At 44.0% G+C, this 27782-nt stretch overlaps 1 protein-coding gene across 3 annotated transcripts in view; it reads left to right on the forward strand.

Annotated features, from left to right (window-relative positions):
* Positions 1-29: 29 nt before the first annotated feature.
* grhl2b (grainyhead-like transcription factor 2b) overlaps positions 30-27782 on the forward strand; it is a 96434-nt gene continuing 68681 nt past the window's right edge. For 2 of the 3 annotated variants that reach the window (XM_084313319.1, XM_084313321.1), the window contains exons 1-5: positions 30-167; positions 8464-8653; positions 12566-12636; positions 18579-19308; positions 26808-26884. In XM_084313319.1, coding sequence (XP_084169445.1) covers positions 148-167; positions 8464-8653; positions 12566-12636; positions 18579-19308; positions 26808-26884 — 1088 coding nt within the window. In that variant the 5' untranslated portion in view covers positions 30-147. The remainder of the gene's footprint in view (positions 168-8463; positions 8654-12565; positions 12637-18578; positions 19309-26807; positions 26885-27782) is intronic. The other variant, XM_084313320.1, reaches the window with a different exon arrangement.

Genomic DNA, 27782 nt, shown 5'->3' on the forward strand with positions numbered 1-27782 from the left:
GGAGGGAGGGAGGGAGGCAGAAAGCGGACTTACCTGTAACTCACCTGTACTCCCGTCGGCTCGGCAGCTCTCACTCTACGAGCTGCTCCGACCAGAAAGTCCAGTTCCACAACAACAAGGAGCCTCGCAGAGGAAGCGGAGAGAACTATGTCACAGGAGACAGACAGGTAGGTGATCCAGGTGATCCAGTGATCCAGTGATCCAGCAGAGAGAGAGAGACCTGTTGGGAAGGATTACACATAAAGTGGAGATGTCATGTTGTAAGCGGGGCTGTACTGTAGCTCAGGTGTAACTAACCCACACGGAGCCCACTAGTTTATTATTATTATATTAATATTATTATTGCTTTGGTGAGTTTTCATGTTGAATGAGTTCAGTTAACAAGCCGTGGATTCCTTTCAGCTGAGATCGCCATTCCTGATGATGGAACACATTATTACAACATGATGCCACACGGACTGGAGCTGTTCTGTTCGTTGTGTTTAATGATGTTGTTCTTTTTTGTTAGGGTTTAAATACACTTTTGTCTATTCGGAATTTATTTACACTCGTTTGAACCTTGTTTTCAGCTTGTTTTGTTATGATACGTGGGCTATGTTTATTTGATCTTTTGTATAGGCCATACCATAATAGCAGCAACTCTTTAACACAAGGATAGCTTTTGGCAGCGAAATAGAACAACTGTGTGAAGTCAGTATCCTAGTTTAGGCTATTTAATGTTAAATATATACATATTGTTCTATCTCTAGCATAGCTCCCTCGTTTATTTTCAATGTGATATCAGAGATCAATACATCTGCTGCATACACCGAAAGCACATTGGATCAGATTAAGATGGGGTTTCACAAAATGTAAATAGTTTTACAGTGTTCTGTTTGATTGATTGATTGATTGAACATGTTATTAACAGAGTGCAGAATGGGTACAATACAGTACGGCTCAATACACACAATTGGGGGATGCAGACCAGAGAAAGACTTTCGTCTTGTTTACATCAGGGTCCCCCATTTTCAATGGTGGGGGGGGGGGGGGGGGGGGTAACTGTACATTGGATTATTCACAAAACCTTACTTGGTCCCAAGAGGGTCTTGTGAATGACTGGGTTAGGACATTTACAGGGGCCAGTTTCGAATTGCAGTCTCCCGTAGGTGCTCTTTGAGAGTGGTTTTGAAAGTGGGTACTGGGTAGTGATTCACATTCCTTTACAGCTTTGGGTAGGGCGTTCCACATTGATGTGGCATAATTGCGAAACGTGTTTAGTCCCTTGTTTGAGCCAAATCTGGGTTGAACATGATTTGTGGAGCTCCCTCTGGTGTTGTGGTCGTGGTATTCACTGACCTTTGGGAAGTATTTTGACATGTACATGGGTACCTTAGTGGTGTAGTGTATCTTGTAGACCAGGCCCATTGCAAGTTGCTGTACTCTGTCGTCTACTCTAAGCCATCCTAGGTTGTCAAAGTGGGCAGGGGTGAGGTGGGTTCTGGGGGTAAGGTCAAGCAGTACTCTGACCAGTTTGTTTTGTGATGTTTGTAATTTTGTTTTTAGGGCCTTTGAGGTGCTTTGGTACCATGAGGTGCAAGCATAGTCGTAGTACCCTTGAATGAGTGCTCCTGCCAGAGTCTTCAGGGTATTCTTGTTTACCAGAGAGGAGATCCGGTACAAGAATCGAGTTCGTTAGTTCACTTTTTTTATTACATTGGATGCCATTTTGTCACAGGAAAGATTAGCCTCTAGGATGGAACCCAGGTAGGTAATTTCATCTTTCCTTGTGACAATATTGTCACCCACTGTAACTGAGAAGCCGTCGGTTTTGCTGAGTTTGTTATTTGAACCGAAGAGAATGGACTCTGTTTTGCCCATGTGTAATGATAGTTTGTTATCAGCGAGCCATATGCAGATTCTGCCTAGTTCCGAGCTGAGGGTTTTTTCAACCTGTAACTTGTTCTTGTCAGAGACCAGCAGGGCTGAGTCGTCCGCAAACAGGAACAAGTTGCAGTCACAAGCTGACGACATGTCATTTGCATAAATTAGGAACAGTAGCGGTCCTAGTATGCTTCCTTGTGGAACACCACAGCTCACTGTGAGGGGGGGGGGATAGGGTACCGTTTACCTCCACCATCTGTTCCCTCCCCTCAAGGTAGGATTGCATCCAGCTCACTGATAGACTATCAAAACCAATTGCTTTTAGCTTGTCAATCAGAATGGAGTGATTGACCGTGTCAAAGGCCTTTTGTAGGTCCAGCATGACCTGGTCCAGTAGGTGGCGGTATGCGCCTTTCTGTGGTTGCGACCCGCCATTATCCCCCATAGAAGAAGAAGAAGTTGTTGGGACATTCTCGAAGTCAACTTCCTGTCTGTTGTTGCTACGCAACTGCAGCGTGGGGGAAAACTAGAAACTTAGTGGAGAAACGGATCGTTAAAGCGGCAAATTAAAGACAATCAAGCGGAATTTTCTTTAGTCCTTCACAATGCCAAAGAGCTGCTGTGTTACGCGTTGTACTAATGACAAAAACAGAAATCCAAATCGCAAGTTTTATACCATCACAGAGGAAAAAGTGGCTGGCAGCTAACGTTAGCTACGTTAACCTAGACAAATAGCTACATGCTGAGCTAACGTTAATTATATCATATCAAACCGATAGGAGCTTATCTTATCTAATCTTACGTGGATGTTTGATCGGGTAGTGGCACATGTGGTACCACCACGTAAGATTAGATAAGATAAGCTCCTATCGGTTCGATATGATGTAATTAACGTTAGCTTAGCATGTAGCTACCACGACCACAACACCAGAGGGAGTTAGCCGAACGTTAGCCGCCAGCCACTTTTTCCTCCGTGATGCATCAGCTGGTATTATATAAAACTTGCGATTTGGATTTCTGTGTTTGTTATTAGTACAAAACGTAACACAGCAGCTTCAATTTGGGTATTCGAGAGATGGCCATGTCTGCAGGTGTTTTGTATGGACATGATGTCAAGTCAATCAGGGCGAGCTTCTTTGACTCATCTCGCCTTAGAATCACCAGAAAGGCTTTCGAAATAGTGTAATGCCATGTTGGCCTCAATATTTTCAAAACAAATCGTATGAAAATGTTATGAAATGAACAAGAATGTGATAAAACATGTAATAAAAACGGAGCTCAACGCATGCATTTGATGGTAGAAATCCATTTGTTACCCTCATACCAAGATGGCGGCGGTCTCGTGACGTCAGAGTGTCTTCGCGAATTGTATGTCAATTGGACTATCCTGAAGGCACTGGTTCAGTTAACGTTAGCTAGTAACGAGACGGGTGTATGTTGTGAATTAAATATTCTACATTCTCTTTTGAGACTCCGCCTCAGACTCTTATCCTTTGGCACTTGGAACTTGCTCTACTTTGCTTGCAGGTCTGCAGTAGGCTTGGGCGGTATGACGGTATTACGATATACCGGGGTATTTAGAAATACCGACGGTATTGAAAATCAATACCGTCCGTCACCGTCAAAATCACAGATGCGCTTCAGCTTCTATTACAGTGAAACAGAGTTTTGAGTGTAGTGCACACACGGAGTGTAGTGCACACACGCGCCAGCAGAGGGCGAGACCAGTCTAGTGGAGCGAGTGGGTCACAACGGTGTTCACGTTTTACGGTAATGTTGCGACAGTGCTGTGAAAATACCGTAAAGCGTTGTGACGAGAGTTGGTGTGTGTTGTCGTGGAGTGTTGCACTGGTGGAGCAAGCAAATAATCTGTCTCTTATTATATGTGAACTAAAGAGTACAAGGTTTACACAACAGCCCCCACCCGCCTTTTTATTGTATTTGTATCGTCCTGTACTATCCGCTGTCAGCTGTTTATCTCTCTCTGTGAGCTACTGAGCTTGATTAGCTAGCGTTAGCTCACGCTAACTAGCGTTAGCTCTGCGGCTAATCTTAGATTACCCTGAACTAAATCAATGACTAGGTTATAAAGCATTCGAGTAGTTTTCACTGCACATAGAAGTAGCCAAACAACGGGAGCATTTCGGGAGCATATGACCAAAACTCATGCAATTTCGAGCCCTTAACGAATCAAATAGTCTGCCAAGGCTAGATGCTAATGCAGTAACGATAACGGTGCGGGCTTCTGACTACCAATCTGAGAGCTGACGATGATTTGTTTACTTGGTAACAGAGAACAGACAGCTTCACTAGGAGAACAGACAGCTTCACTCTAGGAGAACAGACAGCTTCACTAGGAGAACAGACAGCTTCACTAGGAGAACAGACAGCTTCACTAGGAGAACAGACAGCTTCACTCTAGGAGAACAGACAGCTTCACTAGGAGAACAGACAGCTTCACTAGGAGAACAGACAGCTTCACTAGGAGAACAGACAGCTTCACTAGGAGAACAGACAGCTTCACTAGGAGAACAGACAGCTTCACTAGGAGAACAGACTGCTTCACTCTAGGAGAACAGACAGCTTCACTAGGAGAACAGACAGCTTCACTAGGAGAACAGACAGCTTCACTAGGAGAACAGACAGCTTCACTAGGAGAACAGACAGCTTCACTAGGAGAACAGACAGCTTCACTAGGAGAACAGACAGCTTCACTAGGAGAACAGACAGCTTCACTAGGAGAACAGACAGCTTCACTAGGAGAACAGACAGCTTCACTAGGAGAACAGACTGCTTCACTCTAGGAGAACAGACTGCTTCACTCTAGGAGAACAGACAGCAGTAATACAAGAGTACAGTAATACACCATACCATACCAGTGTTTAACCCCTTCAGAAGCATGTATATAGACATTTTAAGATAGTCAAGTCAAGTCAAGTCAAGAGTTTTAATTGTCACGGCATACAAGTATACAATGAAATGCGGGTGGTCTTGCCCGCAACGATGTGCAATACAGTGGTACAACATATAATAGAATCCAATAAAAAAACAACATTGTGCAATAAACAGGTAACAGGTAACATGGTGTGACATCTCGGTATCTGTACATAGTTATTTACAGAGCATATAGGACATGCTAGGTAGCTTTGGTAGTGCAATACACTGTTCCTGTTATTCTAATTTAAAGTGGCCTTTCCTTTTGGCCATAAGTGTGCGTGTGTGCGGCATGAGTGTGTGCCCGCTCATGTTAAAGTGTTAAGTGGCTGCTAGTGTGTGAGCGTGCACAGCGTGCATGTCGTGTGTGTGTTCATGTGTGCTTGTGTGTGGATAGTTCAGTGTTCTGTGGCACTCAATGTTAATTGTTCAGGGCTCTGATGGCCTGGGGGAAGAAGCTGAGCCTAAGCTGCTCTGTCCTAGTAGCTGGGGTTCGCAGGCGTCTGCCTGACCTCAGCAGCTGAAACAGGCTGTTATTGGGGTGGTGAGGGTCTTTCATTATCCTGCAGGCTCTGGATTTGCACCTCTTGTTGTATAGAACCTGCAGGGGAGGTAGTGCAATACCCGTGGTACGCTCGGCTGAGCGCACCGGCACCACTCTCTGTAGGGCCTTCTTGTCCTGTGCCGTGCTGTTTCCATACCAGGCAGTGATGTTTCTGGTCAAGATGCTCTCTACAGCTCCTGAGTAGAAGGACTGGAGTATCTTCCCCGATACTCTGAACTTCCTTAACTGTCTCAGGTGGTAGAGGCGCTGTTTCGCCTTCTTTACTACTGTGTCTATGTGTGTTGACCATGTCAGATCCTCTGAGATGTGGACCCCCAGGTACTTAAAGCTGCTCACCCTGTCCACGGTAGCCCCGTTAATCATCAGTGGTGTGTGTGTCTCCTGCTGTCCTCTCCTATAATCCACGATCAGCTCCTTGGTTTTACCAATGTTCAGGAGCAGGCTGTTGTCCTGGCACCAGCATTCCAGTACCTCAACCTCCTCCCGGTAGGCCTTCTCGTCGTTGTCCGAGATCAGCCCCACCACCACCGTGTCGTCTGTGAACTTCACTATGGAGTTGGAGCTGAACTTGGCCACACAATCATGTGTGTATAGTGAGTACAGCAGGGGGCTTAGAACACAGCCCTGGGGGGACCCGATGCTCAGGGTGATGGTGTTGGAGGTCTGACCCCCCACCCTGACCGCCTGGGGTCTTTCACTCAGAAAGTCCAGTACCCAGGCGCTAGATAAGTTAATATACCGTGATATATACTGTTACCGTCTATGCTTCAAATGATACCGTGATATAAATTTTAGACCCTACCGTCCAGCCCTAGTTTAAAGGCTTTATTCATCCTTCTGTGGAATTAATTGCTGTCGGACTTGGAAATTTGATTTTATAAAATTTGATTTGACATTTAAAAAGATTCTAGATTCAAGAAAACATCAAGGATGAAACACAAAAAAGTCAAGACTTATTTCCATTGTGGTCCTTGGTCTCAGACAGATAAGCAAATACAAAACATGACCACAAATAACAATATGACAAACTACATAGACATGAACATTTTAAGTGCAGTACAAACATAGCCACAGACAACAATGTATCAGACAACATTTTCATACATTTTAAAATCTAGTTTTTAACATTGTCGAGGAGCCATGATTTGACATTTTTCTTAAAGTTGTGTCGGCTACTAATGCATTTTAACTGTGAAGGTAGCCAATTCCAATTTGTGGCTCCCCAGGATTTAAAAGAACATTTGCCCATATTTGTTTTGAACCTTGGAATACACAGGTCAGCAATGCTGGCTCTGGTGTTATGGGTGGGCCTATACATGTCCCTATTCCACTGAGAATAATAATAATATTGAGCTGAAGTTGAACGGACCTGGCTTCCAGAGGGAAGTGTTGTTTGCCCACATGTGCTCTGGAGGCTATAGAGTTAATCTGACGAGTTTGTTCTGGGAAACCTGTACCTTTCTTTTAAAACCTTGGTCACCCCTCCGTACCAGGAACAGATAGCACAGTCAAAACAACAAGAAACAAGAGAATTTGCCAGAATGCGAAGACCTTCAGCAGGGCACGAAATTAACTTTTTGACTCACCGGATGGTGGCGGGTAGATGGGAAGATTCTACCCGCCAAGCATATTTCTTACAGACCAAAAAAAATACAAATTTTTGTGTCACATATATATAATTTTTTTCAGTACAGTTAAGTAGATAAACTATTACGTTGAAGTAGTGATGCACCGATGTGAAAATTGTGGCCGATACCGATAACCGATATTAATATTGCTGTTCTGGCCGATACCGATATTTACCGATGTCGATATCTCTGTATAGAAAACATTTTTTTATGATAATCAAATAAAGAGCTATTTTCCAAAACGCATTTTTTTTTTTTTTTTACTTTTGTAACTTATTTTCAGAAATGACAGATATTTTTAAACTATTTAAGGCCAAAACATGTACAAATTAAAAAAAAAGAAAGTAAAAAAAAACTTTTTTTCTTCTTTTTCTTTAAATATCGACCCTATCTTGATATCGGACCGATACCGATGTGTAAAAAAACTGCCATATCGGCCGATATTATATCGGCGGCCGATATATTGTGCATGTCAGTATTCCAATGTACATTGTACAGTGTACCCCCCCCCCCTAACACCTCCAATGTACAGCCCCCCCCCCTCCCCCCCCCCAACCCCACCCCACCTACCCAACCTCCTCCAATGTACAGTTTCTACGTCAAATGTATATACACTCTTTTTCTGGACACTTTTTGTATCACAAACAGTACTGTATTTGCAAATCTGGTATGTCATAAATGTATAGATGTAGCAGTACTGTCTATCTGTATGTCGTGTATGTTATGATGAATTGAAAATGGGGGACCCTGATGTAAACAAGACGAAAGTCTTTCTCTGGTCTGCATCCCCTTAACAATTGTATGTATTGAGCTGTACTGTACTGTACCCATTCTGCAATCTGTTAATAAACTTTTCAATCAATCAATCAACGCAATCACCATGATTTCTCCCAAATAAAGCCCTTAAGCCCACTACGAGCGAATCCCAGAGAAGGACAACACTTTGATGAACATTGTTACTCAGCTGATAGAGTTGTATCCTTCCTGATGACTTGTCGTACAGAACTTGTAAGTCGCTTTGGATAAAAGCGTCAGCTAAATGACTAAATGTAATGTAATGTAAATGTAAGGACCAAAATTGACCCAAAAAGGTTGTCCAAAAAGTGGAACTACGATGAAATTAGCTCGTAACTTTTCTCGTTAGTCCGTTGATGAGGTTAACTTCCTGACTAGTCTTAGTAGCTCTTGAAATCAAATAAATAAACTAAAAAATGTACTTGTAAGGAGAGGTTCCACATCACATCACCCTGTGGTCTTCATTTTAGTGGCTGTGGAAAGTAAAGAGACCCCCCCCCCCCACACACATTTTAACTAATACATTTTTTACAGACAAATTTGGCCTGTTATAGTGTTCTCATGTAGAAGTGTCTCCAGCGAAAAAACATGCGTCTGTGTGTTTTCCTGTTTGCATGCAAACAAATGCCTTGACCTTTGCCAATGACATATGTATGTGTGTGTTTATGTATGTTCCAGTAAGCGTCTGGTGGTGGTGGTCCCCAATGAGAGCTCGTTCCCTGCGGTGCGCCGGGCCTACACTAGCGAGGATGAGGCGTGGAAGTCATATCTGGAGAACCCACTGACGGCTGCCACCAAGGCCATGATGAGCATCAATGGGGACGAGGACAGTGCCAACGCCCTGGGACTGCTCTATGATTACTATAAGGTAGAGATGGACTGCTCTATGATTACTATAAGGTAGAGATGGACTGCTCTATGATTACTATAAGGTAGAGATGGACTGCTCTATGATTACTATAAGGTAGAGATGGACTGCTCTATGATTACTGTAAGGTAGATATGGACTGCTCTATGATTACTATAAGGTATAGATGGACTGCTCTATGATCACTATAAGGTAGAGATGGACTGCTCTATGACTACTATAAGGTAGAGATGGACTGCTCTATGATTACTATAAGGTAGAGATGGACTGCTCTATGATTACTATAAGGTAGAGATGGACTGCTCTATGATTACTATAAGGTAGAGATGGACTGCTCTATGATTACTATAAGGTAGAGATGGACTGCTCTATGATTACTATAAGGTAGAGATGGACTGCTCTATGATTACTATAAGGTAGAGATGGACTGCTCTATGACTACTATAAGGTAGAGATGGACAGCTCTATGATCACTATAAGGTAGAGATGGACTGCTCTATGATTACTATAAGGTAGAGATGGACTGCTCTATGATTACTATAAGGTAGAGATGGACTGCTCTATGATCACTATAAGGTAGAGATGGACTGCTCTATGATCACTATAAGGTAGAGATGGACTGCTCTATGATTACTATAAGGTAGAGATGGACTGCTCTATGATTACTATAAGGTAGAGATGGACTGCTCTATGACTACTATAAGGTAGAGATGGACTGCTCTATGATTACTATAAGGTAGAGATGGACTGCTCTATGATTACTATAAGGTAGAGATGGACTGCTCTATGATTACTATAAGGTAGAGATGGACTGCTCTATGACTACTATAAGGTAGAGATGGACTGCTCTATGACTACTATAAGGTAGAGATGGACTGCTCTATGATTACTATAAGGTAGAGATGGACTGCTCTATGATTACTATAAGGTAGAGATGGACTGCTCTATGACTACTATAAGGTAGAGATGGGACTGCTCTATGACTAATACTAATTTATTTATAATAAAACACAAGATACTTGTGCCCTAATGGTAAGGATAAACGCTCAATGAAGAAATTGGCCATTGGAAAGAGGAGATTTGGCCCGATCCATAGATGTGTGACTTGGCCATAATAAGGTCATTTATAGGCCTGATATTCTATAATCATATTTCAAATTGCATGTGTCCCGATGGCAGAATTCAGTACTGTATCTACAAAACCTCCTGTTAATCATCTGCCATTTATTCATTTGCTTAGAATTTTTGTACACGTGATCTCAAGAAGGTACTGAACGAGCTCAGTTGCAGTTTTTTATGTCTGGTCATTTTTAGCATGGTGTCAAGGATGATAAAAGAAAAGAAAAAAAATAAGGTGTTACGGATTTGTATGCGACCCCAATAGCACAACACAAGGCAGGTGTGAGAGTTAGCCAAAAACAGGGCATTATTTATTGCACAGGGAAAAAAGGCAGCACTGACCCTTTAACACTTTCAGTGCCACCAGGTGGTGCCAGAGTTAGCGCTTGAATGCCACCATCGGCGCCAATGTTAACGTTAATATCGCCTAATCTATGTTTTAAATTATGGCTATGTGTCTAATCTGCCCGTCGCTTATCAAAGAATCATTTTCCAGTCAGTGCTGTCAAGGCAGATTGGTTTTTTATCGCTTCATTTCCGTTTGAGAGCATTTTGAAAAGCACCCGTTTTGAGGTAAAAAACAGCCCATTCTGTCATAATCGTCTTTTACTGGAATATTCCAGAACGTTGATATTTGTCGGCCTATTTATGAATAATTTTCAAATAAACGCTAGATGATCAATATTATACGTACACGCACGCCCATTCGAGCCGCGCGCTGATAATAGCCTTGTTCATTTCCTCATGGATTTTTACAGACAAACCGATAGAGGACATTTCACAAAACAGCTTATATCTTCATCAAAATGACTCTGATTATCCTAACACTGATAACATAGATTCATTACCTGACATCAGATGGTATCCAACTGGTATATTCCAATTCCTGATCACCATTCGAAAAAAATCGATAAGTGTATAGATCCAACGTGATACAGTAGAACACATTATTCCGCGGGGCTCAGAGGCTCCAGAATGAACTCTAGTAACCCCGGCTGCATCAGTGGACTGGAAAATGTGGAGTACAGGATTTTTTCCCCCATCCATTTTCATTGAGTCCATTCCAAAATCCCTTATGTCATCTGGGAGACGATAGGGGGCGCTTTTTTCCACATCTGATCGCCGGCGGCTCTCGGGTAGACTAGGGTAGGCTCGCGTGATGCAATATGATTTCAGATCGCTAAAAAAAAAATAAAAAAAAAAATCTGAGAAATCTCGTGAGTGGCTTTCAACGTAATATTAATAATTCCGAGAAAACTCGTGAGTGGCATAGAAAGTGTTAAGGGTGAAATACACTAGAGTCCATGAACAATGAAAAATTGCAGCACTGTCCCTTTAAAGGGCGAACAAAAAGTACACAGGAATATCTTCTTGAGCCCATGAATGAAAACGAAAGAGCTCAGCAACCTGAGACTGTTCTTCAGGGTCTGCAGACACTACTTCCACTATTTTTAACTCTACTAGTACAGTAGTATAGTAGTACAGTAGTATAGTAGTACAGTAGTATAGTAGTACAGTAGTATAGTAGTACAGTAGGCCCAATTCCAGGACAGTTGAAGAAATGGTTGAGGAAACTGTATAAAAGGACTCTTCCGAACGACAACATCACTGGAAAGCAGGAAATAGGGCTAGGCTGGGGTCTAAAATTCTGAACTTCCCGGCTGAGCAAATTACTTTGTTGTTGTTGTGGTTGTTGTTGTTGTTACTGTTGTTATCTCTTTCTCTGCCACGCTGGGAACGGGATATGGCTATGTGCTGCCACGCATTAAACCAATGGAGTCGCTCACCTTGTTTGCAGGGCTATAACTATTTAAATATTATACAGCTATATATGCAATACTATGGCCCATTTGACATCGAGTATCTATCGTTCAAGATGTGAAAAAGGAATATTTTTTCCATCCATACATTATCGTTTTATACCATGGTGAATATAAGTATAGTTTTAGAGTGGTCTAGGATAATTCCTGGGAGGCTATAGTAATAGCCCGCGACGCATATTATACTTAATCCATTGGCATTTTGCCCCTATACACGCTACAATTAAAAATTCAAATGCATATGATCGGTATATTATGTTCCATCATGCATGCATGAAAGGGGGGGGGGGGGGGTCGTTTATGATTAATTGATTGTCAATAACGGCATTCGTTAGTACAACAGCATACGTTGATCAGGGCGAAGGCTATGACAACAATGGACAACCAAGATGAAATTGACGTTAAATTGCTCTTACCTGTGGCCAATGATAATCCAAAAAGAATATTCCAATTATTTGATTGCCATCTGCTAGATCGTATGTCCATTTGGCCCACGCCATAACCCCCCACAGCATAATGAATCCGGCGTCAGATTGACGATTCAATGCGATCGAGTGAAGATCTTGATCCACGTTACAAGATAACTCCGCCCGGATGACTTTCAGAGACGGACAGCCCCACACACAGAGATACAAAGGGAGTGCAACATCGGCCGCATACCACCAGGCGGCGGTATCGGACCGTTGCGATCTCAGACACATTGCCACACAGTACCACAGCATACCAGGATGAATTATGAATGGAAATAGCGAATAAAAGAAATAACGATCCAATAACGAGTATGCTCGTTGTTGGCGTCCAACAATTGGCGGGCTATAACGAGTTAATTCGTTTTGGGCAGGAATGAGTTATTGTTACTGCTATGGTTATGGTTATGGTTATTGTTATTGTTGTTGTATTGTTATGCTCTGCTCATTGTGGTTGATATCATGTTGTCTTCAGTTGCCTTGTACTCTTGTCTTCTTCACGCCAGGTGCCGAAGGAAAAGAGGCTGCTGCCTGTCGTCGCCAAAGTGGTTGAAATAAGTGAAGAGCAGGAGAAGAGGTCAGTGTGTTTTATGGTATTTTTGTAATGGTCCATTATTTCCCACATTGTACAAGTATTTGTTTTACTAATGACTTTGTTTGACTAATGTAGGAGTAAATCAGGCCTAGTACGCCAGCGCTTTAATCAATGGGAGGACGGGGATATTTGCGAGTGCTTAGAATATATCTTAAATTATGGCTATGGGTCTAATACACCCGTCGCTTATCAATGAGTTGTTTGCAGTCAACATGTACCAAACGGATTGTTTTTTCATCTGTACATTTCCGTTTTATACCGTTTTGAATACGAGTATAGTTTTGGTGATTTCTAGTAATTCCAGAGAAAGACGCGATAATAGCCCTTTAGTGGAATACACAAAACACATTGTAATTTTTCGGCTGATTTATGAATAGTTTTTAAATAAACGCTAGATTATCGATAGTATATGTGTCCTCATGCACGATACAGAAGCGGGCTGAAAAATCGCTTATCCGTGCCTTGCTCAGCGCCAACGGCACGCGCACACACACAGACACGTTGTGATTGCTATGAAAGAAACATCTGATTAACCCAAGACTGGTAACATAGAGTCCTTACCTCACATCTGATGTTCTGCAAAAAGATTAATCCAATTCCTGATTCCATTCCAAATATTGATCGCGTTTATTGATCCAACGTTATATCCAAAACAAATAATCCACGCTGCTCAGAGTGTCCCCAGTCAATGTGGTATAACGATACTGCATGCCCGAGAAGCAAAACCTGGACCGGACCTTTTTTTTGATGCACAGTCCCAGCCAATCCAATCCAATGATGTGCAATACCATCCGGGAGACGATAGGCGGCGGTATTTGCCCTTTTGCGAGCTCAGACCCATTCCCAACGATAACATCAGGTTGGATGGATGAAAATGAATGGATATCGCTAATAAAAGAAATAACTATTAAAACCCGACTATACTTGTGATTGGCACTCAAGCGTCGGCGAGTTAACCCGACTATACTCGTGACTGGCGTCCAATGAGTTAAAGTAGCATACTGTTCAGTTACTAATGTAGGAGTGGGGGCATTCTGAGTACATTAACTCATTCAGCACCAGGGGTCGCTGTTTACCTGGTGGTTTTTAGTATCACAAACAGTACTGTATTTGCAAATCTGGTATGTCATAAATGTATAGATGTAGCAGTACTGTCTATCTGTATGTCGTGTGTGTCATATGATGAATTGAAAATGGGGGACCCTGATGGAAACAAGACGAAAGTCTTTCTCAGGTCTGCATCCTCTTAACAATTGTATGTATTGAGCTGTACTGTACTGTACCCTTTCTGCAATCTGTTAATAAACTTTTCAATCAATCAATCAATCAATACCTTACCGTTGAATACAACAATACAACAATGTGGAACGCCCTACCCAAAGCTGTAAAGGAATGTGAATCCCTGCCCACATTCAAAACCGCTCTTAAAGAGCACCTACGGGAGGCTGCAATTCGAAACTGGCCACCGTAAATGCCCAAAACCCCCACCACCTCCTAATAGACAGTCTCCTCACCACCGCATGTATATATTCCCTCCCCGCCGTATGTATATTTCCCTCCCACCCACCCACCCACCCCCTCCTAATGTACAGTCCCCTCCCCATCATATGTATATACTCTGTCAGGATCTAGGGGTAACAGTACTGTATATTTGAATACCGTTATGTCACAAATGTATCAGTACTAAATACCTATATGTCCCTATGCCATAAATGTCATGTATGTTGTGTATGTCATAAATGTCTATATGAATTGAAAATGGGGGACCCTGATGGAAACAAGACAAACGTCTTTCTCAGGTCTGCATCCCCTTAACAATTGTATGTATTGAGCCGTACTGTATTGTACCCATTCTGCAATCTGTTAAATAAAGTTTTCATTCATTCATTCATTCATTCATTCATTCATTCATGAAAGGCCAGCGCCTTTTAACATGGGGATACGTGGCTGTGTTTGCAGGCCTAAAGCTATATTATATATTATAGCTATGGATCTAATAATATAGTCGATTGTCAGTGAGTTTCTTCCGGTCAAGATGCAAAAAACAGATAATCTTTCCATCAATACATCCGTTTTATACCGTCGTGAATATGAGTGTAGTTTCAGGGCGGTCTGGTGTAATTTCCAAAATGCTTCGTAATGGCCGGCAACGTGTATTCTAGTAAAAGCATTATCGTTTCTTCCCTGGACTAGCTACTGTTCTCAAATCAAATTTAGATTATCTGTATTGTTTCATCATGGATGCATGAAAGGGGGGGGGTGCTTTGATCGCTACCAACGGAACACACCACACACACACACACTCCTGATCGCATGAAGGAATCTTTTTATCAACGCAATATTGATACCATTTAGCCCTTACTTTGACCAGGATCTGTCCCGAAAAGAATATTCCAATTATCTGATCGCCATTCCAAGTACTGATCGCGATTGTGTTTCCAACGTAATCCAGCAATGAACATGAACCCGGGGGGCCGGACCCTCGTCGATGCATGCGTTATAAGCGTTTGCCCTGCCTGAGTAGTTAGACCCCGCCCGCAGGCCGCAGATCGGCCCAGACACCAAGCCACATCATTTCAAATGGAGTGCAATAGCGGCCGCAAGGTGGCAGGCGGCGGTATTGGACTTTTGCGATCTCAGACCCATCCCCAGTGATAACACACAGCTGCCTGCATGTTTATGAATGGAAATAGCGAATAAAATAAATAACGATCTAATAACGAGTATACTCGTTGTTGGCGTTATTCGATTGGCGGGCTATAGCGAAAGGTTATCCTATAACCCTAGTTATATGAGTAATAGCGAGCGCTTTGCTCTATTGGAACTATCCCTTTAATCATACTAGCAATGAAAAACTTTCTCCACATGTACACACCCACCTGCCTGGCCACACCCACATCCGCTCCTTCATAAGCAGGGTCGTGGCCTCACAATCAGCTCCTTCCCCAGTCTTTCACCGCCAAAACGGAAGACCGTGGGGTCCTCAGTGAGTCAGAGCAAAGCGCTCGCTATTACTCATATAACTAGGGTTATAGGATAACCTTCGTTATATTTCGTTATAGCTTACGCTTTGCACCCGCTGAGGTCCCTTACAACCATCAGAACCGGGGAGGATCCGGGCCCCCCCTAGCGAGGGACGGGAGGGGGATCGGACCCGACTGTGCGAAGAGGGTTTAGCGCCTCAAACGCACAGGGTGAGCAGACCGTGGGACTTACCTTTGTTTAGAAGGGCCCGTGACTACTCAGACGCGCATCCCACACGCCACCAGGGAACGGACGTGAGCAAAACCCAGTCACAGCCCCCAACATCGCGGGGTCGGAGTCAAACCCCAACCCCGCGGCAAGGCCGTAGCAGCGGAGCGCGGAGGAGGTCCCAGCATCAGGCCACCCCGGGGCTAGGACCCCCTGAAAAAAGGGGCCTGGTGAGGTCAATGAGGCCGTGGCATCGAGACCCCACAAGACGGTCACTGGTGACACAACCCCCCACATCGCCAGCGTATCGGACAGGGCCTAAACCAGGTGAAGGCCCTTCCCCCCTTGGCACGCCGCTCTGAAGCGCTCTCAAGGAGGCTTCCCCCCCACAATACTGTGGGGCCAGCCGGCGTGCCGGGGAGACAACCCTCCAAGGAGGTTGATCCCTCAATCCAGGCAAACAGGTCCCAAGAGCAGAACTCGACCTGTGCCCGGAGCACTGCAGACTAGACAGGCGCCTAAGGGGTCTACTGTAAGAACAGAACCCCGGCGGAAGGGGTGTTCGGTATGCTGTGCACCATGTCACAATCTCCACGAAACCCGACCCCGCCAATTTATTAATCCAGTGGGGTCGAGGGTCAGAGAAAAGGCTGACACAACTGGCAGACGTCATGAAAGATGCGGGGGCATACTCTCGGGCAGACGGGGTCAGGCCCGGCCTCAACCCGATAGTCAACTCTGCTACCAACACACCGGGGAGCCAACCACCCCCCTATGTTTAGTTTAACAGGAGGTGGTTGCTCCCTTAACCCACTAAGAAAACTCAGAAACATAACTGCGCGTATACACAGGCTATACAAGCAGTTCAAGCGTTTCAGGTTTCAAAAGGGTTAACCCAGGCCAACAGGTTATCGAGGACGAGGCCCGACCTGGGCCTGGTGGACCGGGACCTACACAGGGATGCCTAGAGGAGTTGACAGGGCAACCTCCCCGACAGCCCCCTCCCATCTCCGGCTTAGCAGGGAGGGAGGGGTGAACAAATGAAGAAGGACCAAGCCCCCTAACATAGTGCAAAGGTACAACACAGTATGGATCTGCGCCCCGGTGGGCAACGGGTTAAACTGATCCGGTCCGGCGCGACCAGAACCAGTTCCGTGTCCTAGTCACGCCGCCATCCCCAGTCCTAAGAGGGGGGTAGGTACGCGTGTCAATCCAAAACATCACAGAGGGCGCCACCAAGACGGTCAGTACGCGAACGCACTGCTCCTGGTGGCCCATCTAATAGGCGTGAGACCCCTCCGCCAATGTTTTGATCTACTCCGTCGAGTCTAACCTAGTGCACTGGCGCCCGGTAGAGACAAGTCTCCCTCCCAGCCAACCACAAAAAAAACGCAGTTTTTATGATGTTTGGTCAACCAAGGTGCACCGGCCTACAAAGTGGTTTCAACATTGAAAGCACCCAGGGCCAGCGTCAATCGCTCTCGAAAGACCATACGCTGATTTCATAAACCAGCGTATATGCTCGTCGAGAACCCGAAAACAGCGACAGTGAATTTCTAACAAGAAACACCACACAACGTTTCCTCCATGCTGTCTGGGACGAGCAGCAGGAAGCTGGCAGACACGGGTCTCATGATGAGCCTGGGGGTAAAAAACCTTGTCAATTCTGCTCTTTATGTAAGAGGGGAAGACAGAGGTTTCCCCAGAGAGACCTCAACGTGAGTAAAACAATTGAAAAAGGTTTATGTAACACATTGGGCTAAGTAGACAAAACGGCCCAATATACACTACTGTTAGAGAGCAGAGCAGAAGGACCAACAGTCCCGACTGCATCGCATCATCCATCCTTTACAATGACAGCGGTCTGCAGCACAGGCCCTGTAACTCACGGACATGTCTCTTGGCCAATAAGAAAACGCGCCTGTGACGTTTTCAATGGCCGGGGGAATCCTGTGTCCCACCTATCTCTGATTTGGTGTGGGAGACAGGAACCCCCCCCCCTCCCCTGTGACAAGAGAGAGAACACCCTCGACAGGGAGACTGATAGGTAGAAAGGCACAACCTCTCGGCCAATCAGTTTCGTAAAAGATATAAACATATCTCGGGGGAGGTTTATTTTATCTACCCCCCTCACCACCTTACCCCTGATAAAAAAAAAATACAACAAAAGAGCCGTGACGCCAGTTGTATGGCGCGCCAGATGAAAGCACATACTTCTATCCTGTAGAGTGAAGCTTTACATCATGCACGCCAGCCACAGACGATAACCTCGTTTGTGTAAAAAACGGGCTTTATACACGGCTCTGGTTTATGTGCGAAACTTGCAAAACTGGCCGCCAATCGTTGAACGCCAACAACGAGTATACTCGTTATTTGATCGTTATTTCTTTTATTCGATATTTCCATTCATTATCCATCCAGGGAGCCTGGTGTTATCATAGGGAATCAGTCTGAGATCGCAAAAGTCCAATACCGCCGCCTGGTAGGATGCGGCCGGTATTGCACATCCTTTGAAACTCTGGGCTAGATCCACAAAGAATGGATTGCACGGAGCAAGTTGCACCCTTACTTACAATTCATGATGAATTGAAAATGGGGGACCCTGATGTAAACAAGACGAAAGTCTTTCTCTGGTCTGCATCCCCTTAACAATTGTGTGTATTGAGCTGTACTGTATTGTACCCATTCTGCAATCTGTTAAATAAAATGTTCATTCAATCAATCAACCCCAGCAGCCAAAGCGAGGTGGAGATGGTGGACAACCGAGTCCAAGTCCTCAAATCTCTCCCCGTCAACCTCTCCCTCAACACCGAGGCCCTGGACAGCAGACGGGTCAACCTCTCCCTCAACACCGAGGCCCTGGACAGCAGACGGGTCAACCTCTCCCTCAACACCGAGTCCCTGGACAGCAGACGGGTCAACCTCTCCCTCAACACCGAGTCCCTTGACAGCAGACGGGTCAACCTCTCCCTCAACACCGAGTCCCTGGACAGCAGACGGGTCAACCTCTCCCTCAACACCGAGTCCCTGGACAGCAGACGGGTCAACCTCTCCCTCAACACCGAGTCCCTGGACAGCAGACGGGTCAACCTCTCCCTCAACACCGAGTCCCTGGACAGCAGACGGGTCAACCTCTCCCTCAACACCGAGTCCCTGGACAGCAGACGGGTCAACCTCTCCCTCAACACCGAGTCCCTGGACAGCAGACGTGAACAGTACAGCTCTGCGGGCCCAGCGGCGTCGGGGGAGGGCGGCCCTTCAGCCGCCGCTGTGGTGAAAGCAGAGGGTTATGCCCCTGTGTTCATGGGGGTGGGGCTTCACTACAGGGTGGAAGGGGAGGAGCCGGCACGGGTCATCTATGAGCAGAGCCCGTACGAGGTCACGGCTGTCAATCACAGCAGCTACGCCAAGGAGGACCAGCGGAGGACGCCAGAGAGCCCCTACGAGGAGGAGAGCGATGGGGTGAGAGGATACCCCTATACTGTACATATATGTAAAAAAATATATCTAAACATATTTTGTAAATTTATACTTTGTATACTTCAGTATACTTTTTATGTATTCAGAAAATATACAAAAGAGAGAGAATAAGGACCCGCATCCTGTCTCATTATGCAAAACACGCCCGTTTAGTTTGATTGATTGAAGCCACGCCCCCTTTGAGATGATTTATGGCCATAAGCCCCACCCCCTTTTCTGATTGGTCGAGGGGTTCAAGGAGGCATAACATTTCTTTGTGGATTATATTGTATTATATATATGTGTAAATAAAAGAAAATACAATGTAAGTGAATAATAGGCTGATGTTGTTTGAAAAAGAGTGATAACTTGTAAACAGGGGTTATAAGTAACCACACTATGTATGTATGTATGTATGTATGTATGTATGTATGTATGTATGTATGTATGTATGTATGTATGTATGTATGTATGTATGTATGTATGTATGTATGTATGTATGTATGTATGTATGTATGTATGTATGTATGTATGTATGTATGTAAGTATGTCAGCGGTGCTGACCCGGGGGTTAGTCATTGAGGGCAAGGGTAATGTTTAAGTCATATGCATGGAGGCTAAGTTATGTTATGCTAGATGGGTGCATCTCAGGGGTGGGGGTGAGGGGCTGATTACAACCACCCCCTACGTGTCGTAGTAATTAGGTTTCGGTGAAACGTTTTATTTAAAATAGATTCTTTTTAAAAAGGTTGCATTACCGTGTTTTGTATTATTGTTCACATTCAATTATTACAGTTAAAGATATGAATAGGTATAAAAAGTTATACGTGATAGTTTAGAGTTGTGCTGAAAATATAATGTTCAGAAAATATGTGTCTGTGAGGGTCTGTGTGTGTGTGGGGGGTGTGAATTGGGCCCCCTTAGGTGTTAAAACACCCCCATGGTGGTGAGAAGGTTAGCAGTTTAGGGGGAGGGAAGGCATGCATATGGCCCTGTAGAGTTACAGCAGAAATCTGACATATTTTACAGGCATCGTTCAAATACATATGGTTTATATTTTTGTAACATGTACATGTTCCACAAGCCATTGTATGATTGGCTGCTAATTTCTTGAAAAGCAGGGGGCTTGTGTAGAAATTATCAACATACAAGTGGTAGCCTTTACCAAGATGGTCAAAGTTTATTAGATCCATTACGGAGGTGACGCTGAGACCAAGTTCTCCCTTCTTCTTGGCTACAAGATCTTTCCCTTGATAGATAAAGAAGTTGAAAGTGTAGCCAGTGCTGGAGTCACACAATACATAAAGTTTGTAACCATATTTGGTCGGCTTGTCTTTCATGTATTGTCTGAATCCAATTCTGGCTTTACTGGCAACCATCCTTTCATCAATGCTAATCTCCCGGTATGGCTGGAAATGTGCATTACAGGCATTCACAATCTGGTCGTACATTGGCCTGATTTTGAATAGCTTGTCATACCCGGGAGTGCCTTTTTTTCTTTCATTCTCTTCATCTTCTGTAATATCAGAGAGATGAAGAGACCAGAAGATGGTCTCAAATCTTTGCCGGGTCATGCTGCTCCTGGGGAATGGTATATTATATGGCCACCTCGTCCTCCAAAGGTCAGCCCTTGTATGAACCTGTAATAGGCCAGAAAAGAGGATGATCGACAGAAAAACATAGAAGCTGTCAACCGTGAGGGTTGTCCACTTGTACTTTTTGCCCCCTGCTGCCACTTGTCGTTCTGCGTTGGCGTTAGTGTTTCTGATCAGTGTGTTCACAAGCGTAGAGCTGAAGAACAGCTTGAAGAGGCTGATAGCGTCGCTTTCACACTCAGCCTTTTGTATCGAATCACCGTCCCGGAGCACGGGGGGCAGTGTTCTCACTCACCCCTTTTGGGGTGCGAGTCGGCGCTGAATCGTTTCACCCCCCGCTGAACGGGACCAGCTGGCAGAGGTGGTCTCGGGGTCGGTCCCGGGAGAACGGGGGGTGTGGCTTTGCGAGCTTGTACCTTTTCACGGGCGTGGCGCCTGGTGCTGACATAACGTCATACATTTTGTTTGCCATTGCTATGTCTATAACAGGGGTGGCCAACCAGTCAGTTAGTCTTGTGTCATTCGAAAGCCCTGAGTCTCCCGGTCATTAGGACTACACACACACGGCATCTTCCCCTCGGTTCTTAATGTAAACACCAGTTTTGTGATGTGATACGCGACTTTTTTAATAAGCTCATATTTAACTAATGTCATGGAAAAAGTGTAATCTAAGTGTAATCTTAAAGGTCCCCTGTCTTATAAATTGCCTTTCCAGTGTTTAGCATTGTTTTCTAGCAATGGGGGTTTGTATCAATGGGGTCTGTGTCTCTAATTCTCATTTTTGCGGATTGCTCCAATTCAGTTGAGACAATATCCTCCCCCAGTGAACTAAGCCATTCTGATTTGACTCGCTGTCCTACGTAGCAAGGAGCTGATCTGCATAACTAACACCCCTCTATGGTTGTAGCGCACTCAACAACAGAGCCAGTGGAAATACTGACACTTCCTCAAACGGGTTGACGTGGCGCCGGTGCCGACAGAGAGAGCAGAGAACGAGCGAGCGAGAGGGAGAGAGAGAGAGACAGAGAGGGAGAGAGAGAGGGAGGGAGTGAGAGAGAGAGAGACAGAGAGGGAGAGAGAGACAGAGAGGGAGAGAGAGAGACAGAGAGAGAGAGAGAGAGAGAGGGAGGGAGTGAGAGAGAGACAGAGAGGGAGAGAGAGACAGAAACGGAGAGAGAGAGGGACACGGAGCACCCCACGGAGCACTCGCATATCACTGTCAACCTGCTGCAAAATATCATTGCGCACGCTCCCACGCGCGCGACCGTATTCCGATCCGTGCAATAATATTCACAGGGGTATATATTGTCATTTGAAACAAGTTACCAATGCATTGTCCCGTGGGATTATGCCCCACCCCGCGGCAAAATAAATTAGTACCCCTGTTAGGTTTTAAATTTCAGACTGGAGCCACAAACCACCAGGAGAAGAAGGGTTGCAATCAATATCCATTTTATTTAGCTGGATAATGATGGTATGCTGTTTTCAGGTTGATTGCCATGGTTCTGAGTAAAGACAAAGAAACAGATTCAAATATCATGCCAGATAATACATCAAACATAAATATTGCCTTTAAATCATAGTATATAATTGAGGTATATTTGAATAATAATTAGCCACATATTTAGGAACTTCATAATATTAAACAAATCAAAACATACATATAAACACAAATGCATCTGTTCTTAAACATAGTAAAGAAAACACTGGGACTTACATTAAACAAAGTTATGTAACTCAGTATGTCAGTAGAGCAGTTCCATTTTAGGCCTAGTGTCAGCTCTTTGGGGTCTCCATTCTCTGATAGCCACAGTTCACTGGTTTTGGACCTTGCATCTGGTGGGAGGTGGTGTATTACAGCTGGTGGGAGGTGGTGTATTACAGCTGGTGGGCGGTGGTGTATTACAGCTGGGTCATTGCTAGCCCATTGTCTGATGTCAAACCCACCATCGGCAAGGAGGGGTCTCATTTTGTCAATGAGGGCCTTGGCTTCATGAGAGGAAATTAGACTTTGGAGGCAGTTATCAACATAGAAACAATGTTGGACAGAGTTAAGGATCTCCTCATTGCCATCAGAATGATCTTGGACATGCCTTTGAACTGCATAAGTGGCACAGCATGGGCTACACGTTGTTCCAAAGGGCAACACTTGCCATTCAAAAACAGTGGGTTCCTGGTCCGGCTGCATATAAAACGCAGTAATGCTTTGTCATCGTTTAGAAGGCGCACCTGATGGAACATACCTTTAATGTCTCCACAAATGGCAACGGCATGTTGACGGAATCTGAGCAGGACCCCAAGGAGAGAAGGACCCAGTGTTGGGCCAGGCAGAAGACATTTGTTCAGATTTTGTCCCATGTATTCAAAGGAACAGTCGAATACAACTCTGTGCTTATTGTTGTGTTCAACAATGTGATGTGGGAAATACCAGGTTTCATGTGATCGGTCCACCTGGTCACTGGGAATCCTTTGAACATAGCCAGACTGCACAAGCTTATCCAGTTCCTCTTGGTATTTATCAGACAGTTTGGGATCTTTGGACAGGCGTCTTTCTGTAGCACAGAGACGGGGCAAGACAGCTTCCTTTGGAGCTTTACAGACAGGAGTGTTAGGAGCTCTTAGCAGCTGAGTGGCATAGCGCATTACACCATCTATCTCTACTCTAACTGTCTTAGAATGAAGTAGATCGAGAGCTAGCTTGTCTTGTTTTGACCTTGTGGCTGTTTTCTCATTCACGTAGGGCAAGGTGAGTATTGTTATTGTGCGCATAACCCGGTAACTACCTGCCCACTATCTTTCTGACAGTGGCAAATTCTGTGCTCTACTATTCTACATCTGTATTACATATTCCAAAAATGTAAACCTTACATTTTCAGAAAACATTTTAAGTTCCCCTGCTAACTTTATCTCTTAATCATAACCATTAAGCGAATGTTAAAACTAACCTTAACTCTAACTATAATCATAAATAGTGCTGAGAACACTTGCCTGCGACTGCAATGATTGTTGGTTCAACTCCTGGTGTATTTATCTAGTGCCACTATTAACTCTTTCAGTGCCACTCACGAGATTTCTCGTGTTTTTTTATAGGTGGTTGCTAGCCACTCACGAGATTTCTCGGAATTATTATTATTTATTTTTTTTTGCCATCTGAAAAATTATTGCATCACCCGAGCCTACCCGAGTATTGCCGAGCTGCGCCGGTGATCACTGTGGAAAAAAGCGCCCCCTGTCGTCTCCCAGATGACATAAGTGATTTTGGAATGGACTCAATGAAAATGAATGGGGAAAAAAATCCGGTACTCCACATTTTCCAGTTCACTGATCCAGCCGGGGTTACTAGAGTTCATTCTGGAGCCTCAGATCCCCGCGGATCATGGAGATCCACTGTGTCGCGTTGGATCCATACACGTATCGATTTTTTCGAATGGTGATCAGGAATTGGAATATACCAGTTGGATACCATCTGATGTCAGGTAAGGACTCTATGTTATCAGTGGTAGGATAATCAGAGTAAGTTTGATGAAGTTATAAGCTGTTTTGTGAAATGTCTTCTTTCGGTTTCAATGTAAAACTCCGAGAGGAAATCAACGAGGCGATTATCCGCGCGCGGCCGTAATGTGCGTGCGTGCACGTATAATATTGATCATCTAGCGTTTATTTGAAAACGATTCATAAAAAGGCAGACGAATATCAACGTTGTGGAATATTCTACTAAAAGACGATTTTCATAGAATGCTCCAGAATGAGCTGTTTTTTATATCAAAACGGGGGCTTTTCTAACTGCTCTGAAACGGCAACGACGTGATAAAAAAACAATCTGCCTTCACAGCACTGTCTGGAAAATAGTCTTTGATAATGCGATGGGCAGATTAGACACATAGCCATAATCTAAAACATAGATTAGGCGATATTAACGTTAACATTGGCGCGGATGGTGGCATTCAAGCGGTAAAATGGAAAACCAGGCGTGGCACTGAAAGAGTTAACCTGTTAAGCCATATTTTCAGAAAATTTGCCTAAAAGTACATACCTAAGTAAATGGAAGATTACTCCACCTCTACAAGGTCTATTTGCATGTTCTTGGTATCTAGGGACATCTATGGATCTCAGGGAATGTATTGTGTCAGAAATAATGTTACTATGCTTGAGTAAATTGACCATCTATGACAGTGAATAACACCATGCTAACATTGACCAAAAGTGAAAAACTGAGTTCATTCAGCAAATCCTTGAGATCAAGTGTACAAAAAATCTAAGCAAATTAACAAAGGGCAGATGATTTACAGGGGTTTTTGTAGATACAGTACTGAATCTTGCCATCGACACATGCAATATGAAATATGAATATAGAATATCAGGCCTATAAATGACCTTATTATGGCCAACCACCAATCTATAATAAACAATATACGTTGTATTTTATGGCAATAACGTTGAGGTTTGTTCGACCCGTGAGATATAAACACGACAATCACGTCAATATTTCTAAGACAAAAATGGTTGGACTTCTGTTGTCTGTGGCTGGTGTGAAATGGGTCGTGTATTTTTATGAAATGTAGACGTCCATCGAAAGCCCTGGGTCTCCTCTTTCTTAGGATTACAACGATTTCATGACGGCTTCCTGTCCTCGCGTCTAAATCTTCAGTTTTCCGATGCAATGTGCAGAGATTATTATAAACTCATATTTTGCTAATAACACTTAACACTTTGATTACCACTGGTGAACATGGTAAAACGTGGTTAAATGCCAGCACCCACTTCAATGATAGCGTTGTGAACGCATAATCTCTGTCTTAAATTATGGCTATGTGTCTAATCTGCCCGTCGCGTATCAATGACTTGTTTGCAGTCAACATTGTCGAAAAAGGATTGTTTTTTAATCGGTTCATTTCCGTTTTATAGCATTTTGAAAAGCCCTCGTTTTTCAGGAAAATATATAGATTCCGTGATAAACGGCATTTACTGGAATATTCTGTCATACACAAAAACGTTGTCATTTTTCGGCCTATTTATGAATCATTTTCAAATAAACGCTAGATTATCGATAGTATATGTGTACTTATGCACGAAGTGATCTGAAAAGTATATTCTCTCATTTCCTGATCAGCGAGCACACACACACACACACACATATGGGACACGTTGATATATCTGTGAAAAAAGCTCTGATTACCCCAAGACTGGTAAAATAGATTCCTTACCTCAGATCAGATGTTATCCAAAAAGATTATTCCAATTCCTTATCGCCATTGCAAATATCGATCGCGTTTATTGATTCAGCGTTGGGTGCTGTAAATACATAATCCACGCTGTTCTGAGGGCCGGCGATCAACTTGGGTCTCTTCAGTTGGCTTGACGGAAAAGTAACATGAGGAAACTGGCCCCCCCCCCTTCATCAGTCTAAACTAATGGGGTGCAGTTACACAGGGAGAGACGATAGGGGGCGGTATCTTCCCAATTGAGCTCAGAGAGACTCTGCAACACTAGCGTGAGGCTCGATTGATGAAATATGAATTCAAATCGCCAATAAAAAAAAATACGACAAACAAACGCTATATAGCGTTGCCGGCACTCAACTGGCGGCATGAACTAACGACAAAACGCGTCGCTGGCACTCAAAGTGTTAAAATCATTGCTAAACAAACGTAGTGCTAAAAATATACACGTTGACTGCTGTTTTGACAGGGTTAGGGTCTTTACTCTTGGCTACATTTGAAAAATAAACACAACATCACTTAATATGATGTTAATATTTGTGACGTGAAATAAATCTGGGCCCGGTACAGAGCTTAAGTGACTTCCTCTCAGTGACAGTGATGACTTCCTCTCAGGGACAGTGATGACTTCCTCTCAGGGACAGTGATGACTTCCTCTCAGGGACAGTGATGACTTCCTCTTTTTCAGCATGATCTGACTCCACAGAAGTACCACACTCCTTCCTCTCTGGCTACAGATGACTTCCTATTTGACCAAGAAGGAGCGTAAGTGTTTTTTGTTTGTTTTATAATATATATTTTTCTTTTCTTTAACCCAGAGCGCTATCTATCCACCAGATAGATTTGGTGTGATTTGCTTGGCCGTAGAGATACCTGCTGTAGAGATACCTGCTGTAGAGATACCTGCTGTAGAGATACCTGCTGTAGAGATACCTGCTGTACAGATATCTGCTGTAGAGATACCTGCTGTAGAGATACCTGCTGTAGAGATACCTGCTGTAGAGATATCTGCTGTAGAGATACCTGCTGTAGAGATACCTGCTGTAGAGATACCTGCTGTAGAGATATCTGCTGTAGAGATACCTGCTGTAGAGATATCTGCTGTAGAGATACCTGCTGTAGAGATACCTGCTGTAGAGATACCTGCTGTAGAGATATCTGCTGTAGAGATACCTGCTGTAGAGATACCTGCTGTAGAGATACCTGCTGTAGAGATACCTGCTGTAGAGATATCTGCTGTAGAGATACCTGCTGTAGAGATACCTGCTGTAGAGATACCTGCTGTAGAGATACCTGCTGTAGAGATATCTGCTGTAGAGATACCTGCTGTAGAGATACCTGCTGTAGAGATACCTGCTGTAGAGATACCTGCTGTAGAGATATCTGCTGTAGAGATATCTGCTGTAGAGATACCTGCTGTAGAGATACCTGCTGTAGAGATACCTGCCATAGAAATCAAACTGTTCACGATAAGGTCTGTCGATTATCTGTGTAATCTTTGGCCCTTTAAAGCAGGAGTTGTTAAAGCACCATATTTATGGGGAACTACTGTAGTGATGATCCAACTACATCTTCTATCTTATGACTTGTCTTTTAAAACCTGTGTGTGTGTGTGTGTGTGTGTGTGTGTGTGTGTGTGTGTGTGTGTGTGTGTGTGTGTGTG

Source organism: Notolepis coatsorum, assembly GCF_963971535.1.
Source record: "Notolepis coatsorum genome assembly, chromosome: 1".
In the NCBI taxonomy this organism is placed as follows: domain Eukaryota; kingdom Metazoa; phylum Chordata; class Actinopteri; order Aulopiformes; family Paralepididae; genus Notolepis; species Notolepis coatsorum.